General features: G+C 55.1%; 2 protein-coding genes across 4 annotated transcripts; both read right to left on the reverse strand.

Annotated features, from left to right (window-relative positions):
* Positions 1 to 407: 407 nt before the first annotated feature.
* LOC307110778 (putative ATP-dependent RNA helicase DDX41) lies at positions 408 to 7,343 on the reverse strand. The gene is given in 5 exon segments (XM_079790134.1): positions 408 to 1,641; positions 1,644 to 2,161; positions 2,163 to 2,406; positions 2,409 to 3,140; positions 6,813 to 7,343. Coding segments are annotated over 5 exon segments (2,142 nt in total). The 5' UTR covers positions 6,826 to 7,343; the 3' UTR covers positions 408 to 1,006.
* A 3,172-nt stretch (positions 7,344 to 10,515) lies between these two features.
* SLC2A8 (solute carrier family 2 member 8) lies at positions 10,516 to 17,941 on the reverse strand. 3 transcript variants are annotated; one of them, XM_079789951.1, is made up of 10 exons: positions 17,806 to 17,941; positions 17,550 to 17,712; positions 17,126 to 17,332; positions 15,790 to 15,889; positions 14,244 to 14,443; positions 13,418 to 13,561; positions 13,221 to 13,329; positions 12,529 to 12,702; positions 11,979 to 12,124; positions 10,516 to 10,797 (listed from the first exon to the last, which is right to left on the reverse strand). In XM_079789951.1, exons 1-10 carry the CDS (start codon positions 17,859 to 17,861, stop codon positions 10,660 to 10,662), a joined length of 1,437 nt encoding a protein of 478 aa, XP_079646077.1. In that variant the 5' UTR covers positions 17,862 to 17,941; the 3' UTR covers positions 10,516 to 10,659. The 3 variants fall into 3 exon arrangements, with proteins under 3 accessions (XP_079646077.1, XP_079646076.1, XP_079646078.1); XM_079789950.1 differs by having other exon boundaries at positions 13,418 to 13,564; XM_079789952.1 differs by lacking the exons at positions 10,516 to 10,797; positions 12,529 to 12,702; positions 13,221 to 13,329 and having other exon boundaries at positions 11,984 to 12,124.
* Positions 17,942 to 18,744: the final 803 nt, after the last annotated feature.

Here is an 18,744-nt window from a genome sequence, read left to right on the forward strand (position 1 = left end):
ATTATAGAGAAATGCTCTTTCCTGGCCAGAATTCTTGGTTCTTTTAGTTTCTTGCAAGTCATTCAAGGAGGGATAACCATTGCTAAAATACCTAGCATTTAAGTAGGAACCAGGTCTTCCATTGAGTTGATCATACCTTTAAAACCAAGGTTTCTGGAGTGCTTGGTACACAAAAAAGCACTTAGGCCCACTGAATATAGATAACTAGTAATTTCAGTTTGGGTATATAGTTGACATGATATTAAAGAGAAAAAAGTTCCTGAGACCTTCCACATGAAATAGTCATTTTATTAAAGGTACAAAGGCGTGTTTCCAGAGGCTTTCAAGCCATCAGGTCCCCATCCATATTGGTCATGTTCGCAGTTACTCTCTAGCATGGAGGCTCTGGTGTCTAATGAAAGCTGACCTACCCCTGAAGGCCTTTGCACACTTTACATTGGTGGGTGTCACACCAGTATGAATTCTCTGATGCTAAGGGATGAATTCTATTTAAATGCTTTGCTACACATTGCATTCGTAGGGCTTCTCTCCAGTGTGAATTCCATGATGTCTAATGAGGGCTGAGCTCTTATGGAGAAATTTCCCACATTCGTTACATTTGTATGGCTTCTCCTGAGTGTGGGTAGTTTGGTGGGTTATAAGATTTGTACTTTGGCTGAAGGCCTTCCCACACTGGCACTTGTAGGGTTTCTCTCCAGTGTAAATCCTCTGGTGCTGAATAAGAGGAGCTCTGGCTAAGGCTTTCCCATATTCATTGCACTCATAGGGCTTCTTCCCAGTGTGGCTCTTCTGTTTTTTTTGGGGGGGACTAGAGAGGTTTGTGCTTTAATGACAACTGGGATAAAGGGGAGCAATAGTCATTCCAGAGGCACAGAGTGCAGGCAGCCAGGCCCAGCCTAGTCCAAGCCAGCTGGACTGAGGATACTGGCTGCTTGTCCAGGGTCTGGTGTGTGGGAGGCAACTGGAACCCAGAGACTGAGGCCTCTTGGAGAGGGATGACCGACGGCTAGAAGTCCATGGAGCTGTGGGCCAGGTAGTCCTTGCGGCCGATGTTGCTGACCTGTTTGGTCTGCATGGCCCCAAGTTTGGGGCAGTCGGTGATGCGATGGCCCAGGCCTCCGCAGAAAGCACAGCCTCGTTCCCCTCCCATCTCCAGCATGGACTCGTCCCCACAGTGCAGCACAGGTGGCACCTTCTGCTTGGCCTCCAGCAGCAGGGCTTTGAGGTCCATCAGCACTGACTCATCGCAGGCCTTATTGATGAAGGTGGTGGCGATGCCTGTGTTTCCTGAGCGCCCAGTGCGGCCTATTCTGTGCACGTAGTTCTCAATCTCCTCAGGCATGTCATAATTGATGACATGCTGGATGGCAGGGAAGTCCAGGCCCTTGGAGGCTACGTCCGTGGCCACTAGAACATCCTTCTCGCCCTCCCGGAATGCCTCGATGGCCTTGGTCCGTTCCTCCTGGTCTTTGCCCCCATGGATGGCCACAGCCTCGACCCCCTTGAGCAGCAGGTACTCATGGATGGCATCCACATCTGCAAAGATGAGCACGGGTGGGGGTGTCTTCTGCAGGCACTCGAGCAGATACACCATCTTGGCCTCCTCCTTCACATATTCCACCTCCTGTGCGACATCCAGGTGGCGGCCCCAGCACGCCCCACATTGATGGTGACAGGCTTCACCAGGGCACTCTTGGCAAAGTCCTCTATATTCTTAGGCATGGTGGCACTGAAGAGTAGGGTCTGTCGCTGGCCCTTGAAGTAGGAGAAGATGGTGCGGATGTCACCCTCCAAACCCATGTCAATCATGTGGACAGCCTCGTCTAGGGCCAGGTAGCGACAGATGTCTAGGCTGACCATCTTCTTTTGCAGTAGATCCATGAGGCGCCCAGGGGTGGCCACCATCATGTGCACATCATGTTGGACGGTCTCCATCTGCTCTTTGATAGACGTGCCCCCGATGCAAAGCGCGCAGCGCAGGAGTGGCGAGCGGTCCTCCTCCTGCAGCAAGCGGCAATAATACTCCAGGATGCCGTGGGTCTGCCGGGCCAGCTCTCGCGAGGGACAGATAATGAGTCCATAGGGCCATTCTCGCTTGGAGAAAGATAATCTCTTTTCCGGTTCCAGGCAGAACATGATGACGGGCAAAGTGAACACCAGCGAAGGCGATGCCTATCATATCACGGGCCCATAGAATGGTGGGGATACCCTGGATCTGAATAGGCATTGGGTGGTGGATGCCTTGCTTCTTCAGGCCTCTCAGGATGGCTGCAGGGAATTTCATTTCCTTGAAGCTCTTGATGGGTGGTGGGACTTCATCTCCTTCCACCAGGATGTGGTATTTTGTCCGTACACATTCATGCCACTCTTCAGACATACTCAGGACATAACGGGGAGGTGTCCAACTGGATCCTCATATGTGATTCCCTTGGCCATCTCCTTCACTGACATCAAGGCTCTGCCCTCAGCCACACTCTCCAGGATCTCCTCTTCCTTCAGCTGCTTTTCCTTGGCAGACTCCTTGCGGGCTTCAGCCTTCTCTTTGAGGTGCTGGTGTTGATCCAGGAGGCTGACATGGGACTGAGGGCCCAGAGGGATGTCGTCCTCATCTCCCCGATGGTCACTGCCACTGTCCTGCTGCTCCTCCTTCATGGCTCCCTTGCAGCTTCTCTGGAGCAGCTTCTGGAGCAGCAGCTGTCGGCGCTGTCGCAATGGCACGTAGGGCACATAGTCCTCGTCGTCCTCTTCCTCCGCCTTGGAACGGCTTCCGGAGGCAGTCTCCTCTTCGGTACGAGCCCGCTTCCGTTCCGGTTCCGAATCCTCCATCCTTTTCTGCACGCATCCAGTGTGGCTCCTCTGATGCTGTGAAAGGGAAGAGCAGTAACCGAAGGCTGAGCCACAGTCATTACATGTGTACGGTTTTGCTCTGTGAGACTCAATTATGTCTGAATTCCTCCTGAGGCTCTTCATTTGTATTTCACGTTTATGGAGTCTCACTTCTTTAGGAACTCTCTGTTGTGGGAAAAGGACTGGTCGCAGATGGAAGCTTTTCCCCTGTCCACAGGTCCTATGATCTGATTCCCCGGGGGGTATCTCTACCCTTGTGTTTTGCAATGATTCTACACATACAGTCTTCCAGTCTGAAAAAGATTTAGAAAGGCAATTTAAAATAAGTTCCTTTGGTAGAAGAAGAGAGAATACTGAAATACAAAAGGCTGGAGGAGTTTGGCTGAACTCGAATGCAGACAGGTTTGATGCTTCACTTCTTTTCACCCAGAACCTTAGTGGTTTCTGTTTCTGTTCTAGACCATGAATAATGACCAAGATGGCTTCTCAGGGACCTTAGCTCACATTAGCCTCCCCCCCCCCCCCTTTTTTTAAAATAAATTTAACAATATTATTTTATTACAAACCTGTCCTTGTTTTCCAGAATCAATGGCTACTTAATACACAAATCAATGCACTCAGAAAATCGACCATGTTAACATTTCTTTCTCAGTACATTAGCTCAAGCAGAGAATTTCTTTATAGAACCCAAAGCACCAGGTTTAGTACATCCCAAATGAGCTCCTTTAGTAAGCAAGAGGAAACAATGTGTCAGGAACCTGGCCAAATACACACAGTAGCAGGTGAGAAACTTTACACAAAAACCATCAAAATATTGCTGTACTGGTACAAGGGCAGACATAAAGATAAATAGAAAAGAACTGAGTCCAGAAATGAGCACATTTTATGAACAACTGATTTTCAAGAGTACTAGGAAATTAAATGGGGAAAATATTCTTTTCAAAAAATGGTGCTGGGGCAACTGGAGATCCACATAAAAATGTAGAGGCTCTGACTGAGTAGCTCAGTTAGTTAGAGCAGCCGGCACCAACCTTTTGGACCTCGCGGACCACTGATTGGGGACTGCTGGGTTAGAGCATCATCTCTATATGCCAAGATTGCAAGTTTGATTCCCGGTCAGGGCACATATAAGAATCAACCAATGAATGCATAAATAAGTGGAATAACAAATGGATGTTCCTCCCTCTCTGAAAATCAATAATAGAATGAAGTTAGACCCCTACCTTGTACTGCTAATGAACTCAAAATGGACCAAAGAACTATTGTAAAAGCTAAAACTCCCAGAAGAAAATATAGTTTCTTAGATATGGCACCAAAAGCACAAGCAACAACAACAAAAAATTTGGTTTCATCAAAATTAAAAACTGTGCTTCAAAGGACACTACAAAAAAATGTCAAAAGAGCCCTAGCTGGTTTGGCCTGTGGACTGAAGGGTCCCAGGTTCAATTCCAGTCAAGGACACATGCCTGGGATGCGGGCCTAATCCCCATTGTGTGTAGTGTGCAGGAGGCACCTGATCAAAGATTCTCATCATTGATGTTTCTCTCTCTCTCCTTCCTCTCTGAAATCAATAAAAATACATATTTAACCCTTTGCACTCGCTTGCTTTGTTATCGATTCCTTTATTCTACTCGGGATTTAATTTTTTAAATACCCCAGATTTTACAAAGCGTGGCAGTAGAATAAAAAATGGAGTTTCTTTTCATACAAACTTATTTATTTGGATTTTTTTATATTTCAAATTATTGATACATTCAAAGAGTATAAAAAGAGCTGCTACCGATGCTAACCGTGTCAAGTCACACTCGATATCCGAGTGCAAAAGGTTAAAATGTCAAAAGATAATCACAGAATGGGGGAAAATAGGTGCAAAATCATAAATTTAAGCGTCCAATATCCAGAATATGCAAAGAATATATAAACAACAAAAAATACCCCTTCTCCCCCCCCCCCAAAGATAACCCAATTTCAAAATGAGCAGAGGATTTGTATATTTCTCCAAGGGAGAGATATACTAATAGCCAATAAGTACATGAAAAGATGCTCAAGCCCTAACCAGTTTGGCTCAGTGGATAGAGCGTCGTCTTGCGGACTGAAAGATCCCAGGTTTGATTCCGGTCAAGGGCATGTACCTTGGTTGTGGGCACTTCCCCAGTGGGAGGTGTGCAGGAGGCAGCTGATCGATGTTTCTCTCTCATCGATGTTTCTAACTATCCCTCTCCCTTCCTCTCCATAAAAAATCAATAACATATATTTTTCTTTTAAAAAAGATGCTCCACATAGCTGATCATTGGAGAGATGCATATCAAACCATAATGTACCACTTCACACACTAGTTGGCTGAAATTTACAGGTGGAAAACAAGTGTTGATGTAGTGAAATAGTAACATTCATACATTGCTACTGGGAATGTAAAATGGTGCAGCCACAGTGGAAAAGTTTGGCAGCTCCTTAGAAAGTTGTACCACACAGCAATCCCTTTTCCAGGCATACACCTGAGAGTTTCTTAGATATGGCACCAAAAGCACAAGCAACAACAACAAAAATTGTGTTTCATCGAAATTAAAAACTGTGCTTCAAAGGACACTATAAAAAAATGTCAAAAGAGTCCTAGCTGGCTTGGCCTGTGGACTGAAGGGTCCCACGTTCAATTCCAGTCAAGGGCACATGTCTGGGTTGTGGGCTTGATCCCCAGTGTGGGGCGTGCAGGAGGCAGCTGATCAATAATTCTCATCATTGATGTTTCTCTCTCTCTCTCTTGCTCTCTGAAATCAATAAAAATATATATTGAAAAGTCAAAAGATAATCACAGAATGGGGAAAAATATGTGCAAAATCATAAATTTAAGTGTCCAATATCCAGAATATATAAAGAATATATAAACAACAAAAAGCTACACCTCCCACACCCCACCCCAAATAAAAAGAACCCAATGTAAAAATGAGCAGAGGATTTGTATATTTCTCCAAGTGAGAGACATACTAATAGCCAATAAGTACATGAAAAGATGCTCAAGCCCTAACCGGTTTGGCTCAGTGGATAGAGTGCCGTCCTGGGGACTGAAAGGTCCCAGGTTCGATTCCAGTCAAGGGCATGTACCTTGGTTATGGGAACATCCCCAGTAGGTGTGCAGGAGGCAGCTGATCGATGCTCCTCATCGATGTTTCTAACTATCCCTCTACCTTCCTCTCCATAAAAAAATCAATAAAATATATTTAAAAAAATATGTTCAACATAAGTTATCATTGGAGAAAGCATATCAAACCATAATGTACCACTTCACACACTAGATGGCTGAAATTTACAGGTGGAAAACAAGTGTTGATGTAGTGAAATTGGAACACTCATACATTGCTACTGGGAATGTAAAATGGTGCAGCCACAGTGGAAAAGTTTGGCAGCTCCTTAGAAAGTTATACCACACAGCAATCCCTTTCCAGGCATACAGCTAAGAGTAATGAAAACGTGTCCACACGAAAACGTTTGCACACATGTTCACAGTATTATCTACATACATAAAAGCCTAAGCAACCGTCTGACCAGTACCTATGATACACAATGACTCAATGCTATTTTGCCCTTTCCTAAATAAACACAGGTTAAACAGGATTTCTGATTCTAAATCCCCAGTACCTGCCACAACCTTACAGTCAGCTGGGTTCCACCCGCCCTCATCTCAGGTGGAGTCAATAGGCTCCCGTTCCGAGGACCCTTGGCTGCTACAAGAGCTGGAAGATCAGAAGCAATGGAGGAGACCCTGAGTACGTCCCAGGGGTGAGGGGTTGGATAATCAGATTATCCAGGACTGAGCTCCTCGGACTGTTTGGGCCTCAGAATTCTTTATTAAGAGATCGTCCCTAAGTGGAAAGGACACCCGCAGGGCTCGGGGCCTTGTCGCACAGCAGCAATAGTGGGCAAGCTGGGACAGGGGCTGGATCTGCAAACCGTTCCCTCGACCCACTCACCTTCCTCCAGCATTGGGGTGTCACCAAGCGACCCCGCCTCCCAGCCGTTCTCTGGGCGCCAGCCCCGCTCTGCAGGCCGCTCTGACCGCGGGTTCCTCCCGCAGGCCTTCCCTCCAGGCCGGTCTGAGCCTGCGGTGCTGGGCTCCGGGAACTCCGGTGCGGGCTGTCCACCGGGTCTTTCACTGTCTCCCAGCCACAGCAAGGCCTCGGCTAAGGAGCCCGAGGCGCAGCCAACCACTCGGTCTCAAACAAAACACGGCGTGAAAATGTCCCAGGCAGGTAACCCGGTGGTGCGGCCTCCAACTGAGAAACTGCGGCTTCCGCCAAGCGCCAGGTCCTCTTCTGGCGCCAGAGCACACGCGTAATCAACATCACTTCCGGTCATGCGCATTTACCTTCCAGCCCCTCTAGTCTCTATTCCCTAGAAATCTCCATGCTCTCTTCAGGTCATGGCCTGTTCTCTCAGTGCCAGCTTTGTGCCCGCACACCCTCCTGGTCGTGCTGCCTAGAGAGGCTTCTGCCAGTTCTTGCTCCCAGAACCCATTTCCCATGCTATGTTGCACATGCTCTTCAGGTCCACCAGAATCCAAAGCCTGGGGCCTCTGAGACAGGAAGCGACTTGACGCTAAGGATCCTGGGAGTTGTCGTTTCAGCGCAGACAACAGTTCTGGACTCCTGCTTTTGCAGTGGGTCACGTCCCCAGAGCAGCAGGTGAAGAGGGTCTGCTCCTTCCCGGACCTTCAACTCAGACCCAGCTCCAGACACCTTCCCGGTCCTCTTGAGCCTCTCAGTGTGAACCGGGCTGCCACAGGTTGGGTGCCTGGAATTCTCAAAGTATAAAATCAATCGGCAGGAGGGAACCTCTTCAGTAACTTCAGGGGCAGAAACACACTTTGATAGTGTTTCATCAGCACTGTTGCAAAAGGAGATTCCTGAACTTTCTGTCCCTTGGAGGATTCCCTGCTGCGTCAGGGGATATTTCAATGCACTTCCTCAGAGCATTGATGACAATTCTTCACCACCCAAGCAATTTCCCGATTTAATTTTAGAGGCATTTTGACAATAAGAAGACGGGAATGCGTTACCTGGGAAACGGAAATGAGTGTAGGGGTCCTAAGGCCTCTTTCCACGTTGTACTGTCTCGGCCCCTTTCAGTCACAGCTGGTACCGTTTTTGCCAATATAACCCTCTTAACTTCTTGAGTCCTCTATGAATCTGACTGCATTAACTCCATTAGGCAAGTCACACTAACATCCCTTTAAGATAAGCCCATTTCTACTTTTCGCTTCTGAAATTGGGGGCTTACAATTTTGGAGGTCAGAAGTGTGGGATGGATATCACTGGGGTAAAATCGAGGTGTTGGCAGGGTCCCATGCCTTCCAGAGGCTCTAGGGGAGAATCTGCTTCCTTGCCTCTTCCAGCTTCCAGGGGCTGCCTACATTCCTTGACTTTTGACTGTTTCCAGCTGGTGCATTTCTGCCTGCAGCCAAGGGCCCAACAGGTGCTAACCCCACACTGGCCACTAGGCGGTAGCAGAGGGTTTTCTACCCATGGCCCCAGGGAGGAAGCAGTGCTTTGGGCTTCAGTTGATGCAATTCCCCATGTGGCCACTGGGCGGCGTTAGGACCCAGAAGCCTTGCCTTAGGTTCCCAGAAGCCAGGATTCTTTTGGGTAGTTGGGGTGGGGGGATGGGAGCGGGATGAGATGGAGATGAAGTGACTCTTGGCAGGCAGTGCAGACTTCTACCGTTATCCAGTACAAAGACCTGTCTTATGTGGGCTGGGGAGAGCACAGCTTCTGCTGGGCCTGTCTTGTGGGAATGCTTTATCCTGCTCCTCTTCTCTATGGTCCTGTGTCTGACAGTGCTGGGCTGGGCTCATGGGGCAGATATTGGACTGCCAGCTGGGGCTGGTTCTTCCCATCTTGTGCCCCAAAGGGAAAAGGCAGTCTCAGGGGACCTCTGAAGAGCACGTGGGGTCCACAGTCCTTGGTACCTATAAGTGGGTGCTGGTAGCAACCAGAAGGTGATATGGGTAGGAGTTGCTGAGGGGGCTGGGCAGGAAATGGAATGCGAAGAGAAAAATGTGTAAATATTTCACATGTCCCTTTCAGAGCACACCTTGGACCATCACACCAGCTTTGCTCTACCACAGCCTCATCACCACCACCAGCTAACAGCACCCAAACCCTTATTCTGGGACGTCGTCAGTTCTAAGTGATGACATAATGATTTCATCCTCACAGCAATCCTATGAGGGAGACAACATCTTTATGCCCATTTTACAGACCTGAAGAGGTTAAGTGACTTGTACAGGTCACATAGGGAGTAGTGCACCTAGAACTGGAACCAAGTCCACTGGCTCTTACCATGCTGCCATGGCTCCTGGCCCCTAGACTAGAGGAAAGAGACCACAGTAGGACTGAAGCCCTGAGGTTTCCTTGCCCACAAGTTTCATCATCGCCCTTGCAGCCTGGGGGAGGGAGGTGTGTGAGCCAGCCCCTGCCTTCCCTCTGGTCCTTTGCCAATCCCCATTTGCAGAGGCTGGGGATGGCCAAGCAGGAGCTGGAGCAGCCTCTGCTTGAAGTTCCATGTCAAGAAGTTTCCAGGGCAAAGACCTGTCTTCTGAGAGGTGGCTGAGAGGGGGTGGCCTGTTATATTGAGTTGTCTTTGGTGCTGACGCACTGAGAACAGATTCTGAGATGGTAGGGAGCAGGCCCCTGTCCAGCCGGCGTATAACCTTCTGGGGTGCAGGACAAACAATAGCTTGACGCAACCCCAGGAGAGCTGCAGGAGAAATAGCCACGTGTGCAGGTGGGGATTTCGACAGCTCTCTCTCAATAACCAGTACAACAAGCAGACAGAAAATTGGTCAGGATGTTGGAGACCCGATCCACGCTAAACAAGTTGGCATTTGTAGGACACTGGCCGACATGACAATGCGGTTCTCAGCCCAGTCAGTGGCCACATGCAGCACTAACGACAGTGTAGATGTGCAGTTATCCACACTGAAGATGAGCCTACACTTGGACGTGACCTTGCTTCTGGAAGGCCCTAGGAATTTGGATTTTGCTGAGGTTGAGAGCTGTCCTGTGTATTACTTGGCCCATTTTAGGAAATCAGAGAGCTGCTGCAGGATCTTCCAGAAACCAACCCTGGGGTCCCGTCCTGTTCTCCCCACCGCTCTGCTCTGAACTGATGCCCAGCTCTCCAGCCTCATTACAGCTTAACAGACAGTGCTGAGGTGGGTGCACACAGCGGCTGCACACCTGGGAAGTGAGTACAGCAGGTTACGGAATGGGAAAGAAACCCACAGAGGTTCTCAGAGGGCCGGGTTATGGGACAGGAAACTGCCCTCCTCAAACTGCGGCTCACAGAGAGGCCGGGATCTGACTTTCTGAGTCAAGTCTTTATTTGGCAAACAAATGCCTTCCTGGGAGGCCATGGGCCACCACCCAGCCTCCAGAAGCACCTCCTCCAGAAGGTGAGGAACCAAGCGTCCCCCTCCTCCACTGTCACTTCATATCATGACAGGAGGGCACAGGAGGCCTGGCCACAGGGCACTGAAGACCCTCTGAGATGTCCCCTCCTCCCCAGTCTCAGAGCAGCGGTGGGAACTGGACCCAGGGACTGGGAACCTCATGTGCGTGGCTCGTGGGCTGTAGGGAGCTGAGCAGGAGGGAGGGACCTGGAGGATGAGGTTGCGAGCGGCTGTGGTCCTGGATCCTGGCTCCTGGCTCCCTGGGGGCTGGCAGGGGCTCTGGGCTCTGGGCTCTGGCTGAGGCCCATCTCGAAGTCACAGGCAGGCTCTGTCCCCTCCGGAGCCCAAACTGTCCTGGGAAGGGACTGTCATCGCCCCTCAAAATGGGCTGTGATTTGCTCCAAAGTCTTCCCTTTGGTTTCAGGGACACAGAGCCAAGTGAAAAGGACACTGCCGACGCAGAAGGCGGAGGCGAGCCAGAAAGCACCGTAGGGCCTGAGCACCTCCTGCAGAGAGAGGGGAAGCGCCACAGTGACTGAGAAGGCAGCAGCCCTCACGTGACCACCCTCCTGCGCTGCCCAGCGCACGGCAGTGGAGGAGGCTGAGCAGTGCCCACGGGACGGGCGGTGGGTGCTGGGGACACGGAGGCTCACTGTGATGAAGCGGCTGCCCCAGGTCAGAAGTGCACTATCAAGTGACAGCTGGCTTCTCTCCCGGGGTCTGACTCCAGAGCCCACGCACCTTCCCTCTACACTTGGCGTTGGCCCTGCCCTCCGAGGTACCAGAGGGAATGGGTGAGTGAACAGCAGGTGAGACGGGCAGTGAGCACACAGGCACTCAGGGCCCAGGCGTGGTAGGAAGACAGCAGTTCCCTTTGGGCAAAGCCTGTCCATCCTCCCAGCCCCTCCCTCCCTAGCTGTCCCTCCCTGGGGCAGCTGCCTGAGGGGCCCGCACCTTGGACAGACTCCAGGCCGGCCCTGGGCATCCCGGCCCCAGCCCAGCCTCCTGGTTTACTCTCCCACACTGTCCACTGCCGTCCCAGCCCTTATCGTAACGGCGACCCTCTCCATCCCATTCCTTGCTCTCTGGCACCATGAACAGCCTGGAGGTGGTATGTACCAGGAGACCTGCAGGAGGGGGCAAATGACTGAGCAAATGCTTGTCTGTCTGCTCTAACACCATCCCCCCATTGGCTGGGAAGCCCCTTAGGCAGGGCCGGGTGTGTGTCAGGTCTATCCATGAAAAGGTAGCAAAATGTTGAACTGAACTGATGCTCCTGTCAACCCTAGAGGAAGGAACGGCACCCTCCTCCATGTCCAGCCAAGGAAGCTGGTTCAGAGGTCAGCTGCACACCCAAGGTCACTGAGCAGGGAAGTGGCCCAGGCCGAGTTGGGGCCCAGGCCTGAGGACTCTAAAGCCAGAAGTTCCCCACTCAGCCCTCCTTCCCGACCTGTGTCAACGTCCAGTGGGGAGGCCCTCCCTGCTGTCCTCCACCAAGACAGCCCGAAGGCTCCCGAGTGGTCCAGCCCGGGTTCTCCTCACCCCTGACCAAGACGGCTGATGTCCCCGGAGGGTGGGCCAGCCTGCACACAAGGCCATTCACTGACGCTGAGTCTTTTGCGAAGAGAACAATCTAAAAGCACTTCTCTGCTGACCGGAGCGGGAGGCTGCCAGGGCCTGGACTCACCATGAGGCTGCTGAACTCGATTGTCACCAGAAAGGCCATGAGCCAGTTGGTGAGGACACAGACGCCGGTGGCCACGCCCTTGGCATGCAGAGGGAAGATCTCAGACATGAGGAGCCAGGGGATGGGCCCCCAGCCCACAGCGAAGCCTGTGGAACAAGACAGGGTGTCAGAACCACGGGGACCAGACCCCGCGGCTCCCAGCAGACCCGGGAGCTGAAGTCTGGCCGGGCTGCCCACATGGGCTGAGGGGCCTGGATGCCAGGCTGGGCTCGCCCTCTGCGTCTTCCTGTTGTGAGGTGGCAGGCCAGGCCCTCTGCTTCTTACACTCGGGGTAACGATGGGGCCTACTCAATGCGTTGACGGGGGGATTGAGAGAAGAGAAGGGCTTAGCTCGGTGCTGTGCCCGTGGCCAGAGCTATCAACGCAGACTTGGGACCTCTATGGACAGGTGGGACCAGGTAGGCCTGGACTTGCTGGGAGCCATCGGAATGCAGCAGTGACAGGGCGAACCCATCGGTCCCTACCCTACCTCCCACAGGCCCCCTCTCACCAGCAATGAAGAGGCACATGCTGCCCACCGCCAGCCACGCCAGCCCTACACTGGGGTCAGCAGGCTCCAGGGAGACGGGCGCCAGGAGGTCGACGTGTGAGGAGTTGCTGGGGCTGCCCTGCGTCAGCTTGAAGTAGGTGCCAAAGGCACTGGTGCTCAACACCATGACCACACCTGCAGGGGAGGGTGGCACTGGGCAGGGCGCTGGGGCATGTGGCTCCCCGGGCAGGAGTCTCAGCCCAGCGTGGCCACAGCAAAGTGGCCTGGACACCTCGGAGGGGGGCAGCGAGCAGTACCCACTCAGCACGCAGAGCAGCTCCCAAGCCTCCCGATGGCCCCATTACCCCCATTTCAGAGGGAAACTGAGGTTCAGAGAGGTCAAGTCACTTGCCCCCAAACCCATTAGCTTCCAAGTCACTTCCCCTCCAGGGCCCTCCGTTTCCTCATTGTCAGCTGGGGCCCAATGGCACCTTCCTTGCGGGTTCATTGCAAAGGTTACGGTGTGAAGCGGTGACGCCGTGAGCGCAGGCCTGGCCTGCAGCGAGCGCCCCGTTAAATCTCAGTCTTGTTCTCAGGGACACTTGTCCTCCCTCCTCCTCCCACCACATGGTGGCCTTGGCAAAGGCCCTCCAACCTGCAGTGGGAGCCTGGCCGGGGTCCCCCATTCGCACAGGCCGAGCGTCGGGCCTCACCTGACAAGGCCAGGAGCAGCCTGCGCCCAGCTCTGTCCATGACGAGGGCCGCTCCGGCCGTGAACAGCACCTGGATGACGCCCACAATGACGGAGGCCAGGCTGCTGTCCTGGGGGATGGGCAGAGGCGGCTCAGGCGGAGGCCCGGGGACGAGGCCACACCCGAGTGGCACCTGCATGAGGCAGAGGCCTCTTTACCTTGAACTTGGCCTCCTCAAAGATAGTCTCCGCATAGAACATGACAGCGTTGATCCCCGACAGCTGCTGGAAGACCATGAGGAAGATGCCGATGGCGAAGGGCTTGTAGATGCCGGGCCGCCTCAGCTGGGCCAGCTGGAAGCCCTGCTGGACGGAAGGGGGCGTCAGTGCTGCTCTGCCCTCTCCCAGGGCGCCCTGCTTCTGCTGGGCCCATAGACAGGCCTCTGCGTCACTACGGCCTCCCCATTTGTAAGCGGAAGTCCTCACTCCGTACATCCCTTCCTGATTTGTTTCGGGGTGGGGGGTGGGGGGCACAAAGAGAGCACATGGGCTAAGGGCCAGGGGCACCAGAATCCCACCAGCCTCAGGCCCGGGCACAAGTCCTCACCACCACCACCACCACCACTGTCATGGCAGCAGCATGTGCTGACTCCTGTTTACATGAAGAAACTAAGGCTTGACAATGGGACAGTCACCCGGCAGGTAAGTGGCAGAGACTCAATTTCAACCCCTGCCCTACGCCGCCGCCCCCCCCCCCCCCCCCCCGCCCCACGTAAAAAAACAAGTCCGCAAGTTCGCCCTGCGTGTCCCTGGGACCCGGCCAGGCCTTTCTCTTCAGTAAGACCAAGGTTCAGGCTTTCCCAGTGACCTTCAAGGCTTGGGCCCTGCTAAGGAGAGGGGCTTGAGCAGACCTTTGCTTGCTGGCACACAGGACAACACTGAGTGTGTGTGTGTGTGCACTTACATCCTTGGGAGCGGCTCTCTGGCTGCAAAGGGGTGATACCTCCCTGACCCCTTCCCCCAGCTCCACCTCCCAGCCCCTCACCTGGTGCTCAGCCCCGACAGGGGGCTCTTCCCAGCCCTGCTCAGAGCCCCACAGGAACCGCGCGGCAGCCAGGGCTTCCTGGCGCTTGTGCTGAGTCAGCAGGAAGCGCGGGGTCTCGGGCATGCAGCACATGAACAACAGCATGAAGGAGGGGGGCACACAGCCCAGCACGGCCAGCCAGCGCCACTCCAGGATCCAGCCTGGATGGGGTCAGATGTCAGAGCCTGGGTGAGCCGGCCCGGGCTTTCTCGGCAAGTGCCTGCCCCTCACCAACCCAGGGGCTCAGCTTAAAGGGTGGGGACCTACCTACCTCTGCAGTCTGTTCCTGACACTGTGGTTATTGTTGAAATGCAGAAGTGAGACGGGTGCTTCATTATGCTACTTCGGCTCCGTGAATACGTACGTAGCCATTATACAGAGAATGAGGCCCTGGCTGTGTAATGATGGCTAGGACCTGGCCATTTGTGTAACAGTTTGGGGGGCAACACTATCCACAGTCCTCACAGGGTCCTCGTGCAGACCCTCTGCAAGGCCACCCAGAGGCAGGCAAGGCTGGTTCGCCTGGAGCCGAAGCAGGACAGGCTGGGGGACCTTTCACTGAACACCAGAGCATCAGAAGTCACAGGACCTGGCGATAATTTGACCCCTATGTCTGTTCCACGTCAGTGTGTGTGCACGCAGGGCTTTGGCACATGCCTGGGCCTGGGACAGCCAGACTGCTGCCAGGACTCTGAATTAGTCAGCATGGTAAGTGGGTGAAAAGAAAGACCACGGACCTGCCAATCGACCCACAGGGCCCACGGCCAGGCCCCCCCATACCCATCAGCCCGAAAGCCCCCAGCTCCCTGCCTTCCTTGCTCTCTGGCAACCCCCAGACAATTCTCACCGGGGGCCTGCTACCAGGCACTTCTCCGGTGTCATTTCATTAAACCCTCCACAGCCTTGGATGAGGTGGGGTTTTCTCCACCTAAAGACGGGACAGTCCAGCTCCCAGAGGCTAAGCAGGCCACGGCCATGCAGCCAGTGAGGGGCAGAGGGCCTCCCCTGATTGGGGACTGCCAGATACGAGCCCTGCCTCTTTCTACCCAGCTCTGGTGCAAACACGCTGCCTCTGATGCTGGCCCCGGCTCTGACCCTCAGGGTCCCCCGGAACCCGCCCCCTGCACGCTCGCTGCAAATCCAGTACTGATGTTTCTGAGGGAGACGTGCTTGGGCCCGAGCGCCTGGGATGAAGATTTTTGGGGTGCCCCAGCTGCCCCTTGAATCCTGTCTGTCACTGCACAGTGAGGTACTGACCTAAGCAGCCAGCTCTCCCCAGACCCTTCTGCCTAGGAGGATGAGCACACCTTCGTCAGCTCTTCCGGAACTGAGTCACACCCCACGCTTCCGGGTCTCAGGGAGGGGGTCTGGCAACCCAGCACCTCGGGCACTGGCTGTGTAACCTCGGGCAACTCAAATGACTTCTCCTGAACTTCAGCTTCTGTGGTTTTAAGGTGGCCAAGTGGCCATGAACAGGGATCCAAAGAGAAGATGTGGAAACTCATACCTGCCAGGTAGGCCAGGAGGATGCCTGTGACGACCATCAGCTGCACACAGGAGCCCAGCAGCCCCCGCACCTCCGGGTAGGCGATCTCGGAGATGTAGACCTGTGAGCAGTTCAGGGAGAGCTGCAGGCCCGGTGGGCCCCGCACTGCAAGCCCGGGTCAGAGCCTTCCTCAGACCTCCGCTCCCACCTAGTGGTCTGCAGCAGGTGTTTAAAGGGGTGAGGGTATCTATGTGGCTGCTGTGTGTAGGGTGATGGCTGGGGGGGCACAGAGCTTCGCACACTTTCATTTAGTTGTATCACTGCCCTTGATAACACGCAGGCCGGTGCCGTGGGTGTGGGTGGGGCCTGAGAGTCTGCCTTTCTAACCAGCTCCAGGTGGCACTGCTGCTGGCGTGGTGCCCTTGGAGTTAGAGCAGGAACTCTTCACCTCAGTGGTTATCAGTGACTATGCTCAGAGGCCAGCGGCCTCGCCCTTACTTCTGGGTTACTCCATGCCTGTGCCCATGGCGTAGGTGTGTTTTTGTCCAGTAAAAAACCCCAAACGTAAAATCCAGCCCAGCTGCCCAGCAAACGCAGGTGAAATGAGCGGCAGGTGCCGAGGGATGGGACCAGGGAGAAACCCAAGCCCCTGCTTTCAGTCTCCATCAGGTTGGGGGGTGGGTGGCGGATCATCCCAGCCCATGGCCAGCGGCAGTTCCCCGGTCACCAGCCCTCCCAGCTGCAGGATCCGAGTCCTTCATAAGCCATGACAGGGCTGATGTGCCGTCTCTCCGATTCCTCGCCCACTGCATGGGGTGACCTGCCATTCTCACTTACAGGGGAGGGAACTGAGGCCCAGAGAGGAGCTCTGCCCCGGGAGTGGCAGAGCCGGGATGCCAGCTTGGCTGTGCTGGGTCAGGAGCCGACAGAGAAGCAGGGAAGCTGCGGGAGCCCTGGCGTGTGAGCAGTGAAGGGGAGCGGCAGGTGGCAGCAGCCTTTGCCCCAGGACAAGCCGGCCAGGGTTTTCCTGCTGACTGTACTCAGTGGTCTGGATGACAAGGGGGATCCAAGCCACACTGTGAGGCTTCTGTTGACCCTCCACAGATGCCATCTTATTTGTAGAGCAAAAGGGAGGCCAAGTGAAGTGGCACAATCCTGGGTAATCGCTTCGCCACTGACTAGTTGAGTCTGGACAAAGGACTTCACTTTTGGAAACTTACTTCATCTGCAAACGGGGCCCAGTGCAGGGTAAGGGAGATGAGGCAGATAAGGGCCACCCAGGAGGCCCGGGGAGAACCACGCCCCTAGCTGTGCTCCTTCTCCTCGGTCCCCGGGCGCGAGGCTAGGGGACACTCACCGGGGCCACTAGCGAGGCAACGCCGCAGGCCAGGCCCGTGAGGAGGCGGCCCCCGAGCAGCATCCACACTTCTTGGGCGGCGGTGATGACGGCAAAGCCGGCCACGAAGGGGACCGTGCAGATCAGGAGGCTCAGCTTGCGCCCGGCGCGGTCCACCAGCCAGCCTCCCAGCACGCCCCCCGCCGCCGCGCCCAGGGTCACGATGGCCTGGGGGGATCGCCAGCTGAGGACGGGGCGCCAGGGGGTCGAGGCCCAACCTCGCCCTCCACCCCACCCGCAGCGGCCTCCGAGGGAAGGGGACTGGGTGACCCCTGGCAGGGGAATTGGGGCGGAGGGCCTCAGTGTCCGCCCCAAGCGAGGCAGGGGGCGGGTCCCATCGCGCGTCCCAGGGGTGGGCGTGGGGGGTCCCAGCCAGCGGCCTCACCCCGAACCAGGAGGCGGCGGCGTCGCTGAGGCGTGGGGCCGGGGGCGCGGCGCGGCGCAGGCTCGGGATGGCCGGGGAGCTGTATCCGAGCGCGAAGCCGAAGCTGAGGGGGCCCAGGGCAGCGGCGAAGGCGGCGAGGAAGACGCGGCGGCCGCGGGGAACGCTGCGGGGATAGGTGGTCGGTGAGCGGCGCCGACTCGTGCGCAGCCAGAGGGGCGAGGCCCCGCCCCAGGCCACGGTTCCCCCGCCCGCCCACCTGCCACCCGGCGGCCGCAGGAGCGGCTGGGTGTCCTCCTGGTCCTCAGGCGTCATGTCCGCGGCCAACGCTGGCAGGTCCCGGTGCAGACACCGGCCTCTCCCGGCAGAGCCGCCAATGGGCCTCTCTGGAAGGCCCTGGGCGGCCGCGGGCGTGGGTGTGGGAGCAGCCAATGGGAACGCAAGACACGGTAGCGTCGACGTTGGGATCCGCCCTACAGGTCAGAGCAGACCAATGGAAGCAAAGATTCGGTAGGCGGAGCGCTCTGGAACCGCCCCTAGGACAGAGCTATCCAATGTATAGGAGGGGCGGGGTTTGTCATCCAATAGGAAGGTGGTGCGGGCCAGGCGGGGTCAAAGAGCTGCCCCACCCCCAGGACTTCCTGCCCCTCGCCGGGCCGTTGCCCTTGTCTTGCCGCCAAAGTCGGGTCTGCAGTTCCTGCTCCTCGTGAGAAGCCTGGCGCCTCCGCCTGGCCCTGCTCTGCCCACCGAGAGCCGCAGAGCTGGAGTTTCCAAATGGCTGTCGCGTGTCACTCTCCTCCCAGACTCTGAGCCTGGTCCCGCTGGGCTGCAGCGGGCGAAGGCGTGGCCCTGCGCGCACACAACCTGCAGGTCACCAGTTGCTGACGGTACAGAGCCCACTACCACTACGACTAGGACCTCGGGTGCTGGGGACCCGTGTTGGGCGGGGCCCCCATGCCGCCTGTGTGACTGATCAGGGCGTAAGCGGTGAGCTTCATGCTCCCTGTTAAGTTCCACTCACTTCACAGGTAAACCTGACTTGCATATTCATCCAAATACCTCGCATCTTGCTGGGCAGCGTGGCTCAGGGGTTGAGCGTGAACCAGGAGGTCACGGTTCAATTCCCGGTCAGGGCACCTTCCCCCGGGTTGTGCCTTGGTCGAGAGTATAGCTTCTCATCTTTCTCTGGGCCTGTGTT

The sequence above is a fragment of the Cnephaeus nilssonii genome, assembly GCF_951640355.1.
Source record: "Cnephaeus nilssonii genome assembly, chromosome: 14".
Lineage (NCBI taxonomy): Eukaryota > Metazoa > Chordata > Mammalia > Chiroptera > Vespertilionidae > Cnephaeus > Cnephaeus nilssonii.

What these genes read in the sequence shown, in the direction of transcription:
- SLC2A8 (XM_079789950.1), bottom strand. Translation starts at nt 17,861, where the DNA reads ATGACGCCTGAGGACCAGGAGGACACCCAGCCGCTCCTGCGGCCGCCG. An exon ending in CCGCCGCCTCCTGGTTCGGG is followed by an intron (nt 17,333 to 17,549) that starts GTGAGGCCGCTG and finishes CGATCCCCCCAG; the next exon opens with GCCATCGTGACCCTGGGCGC. An exon ending in TTGCCTCGCTAGTGGCCCCG is followed by an intron (nt 15,890 to 17,125) that starts GTGAGTGTCCCC and finishes AACTGCTCACAG; the next exon opens with GTCTACATCTCCGAGATCGC.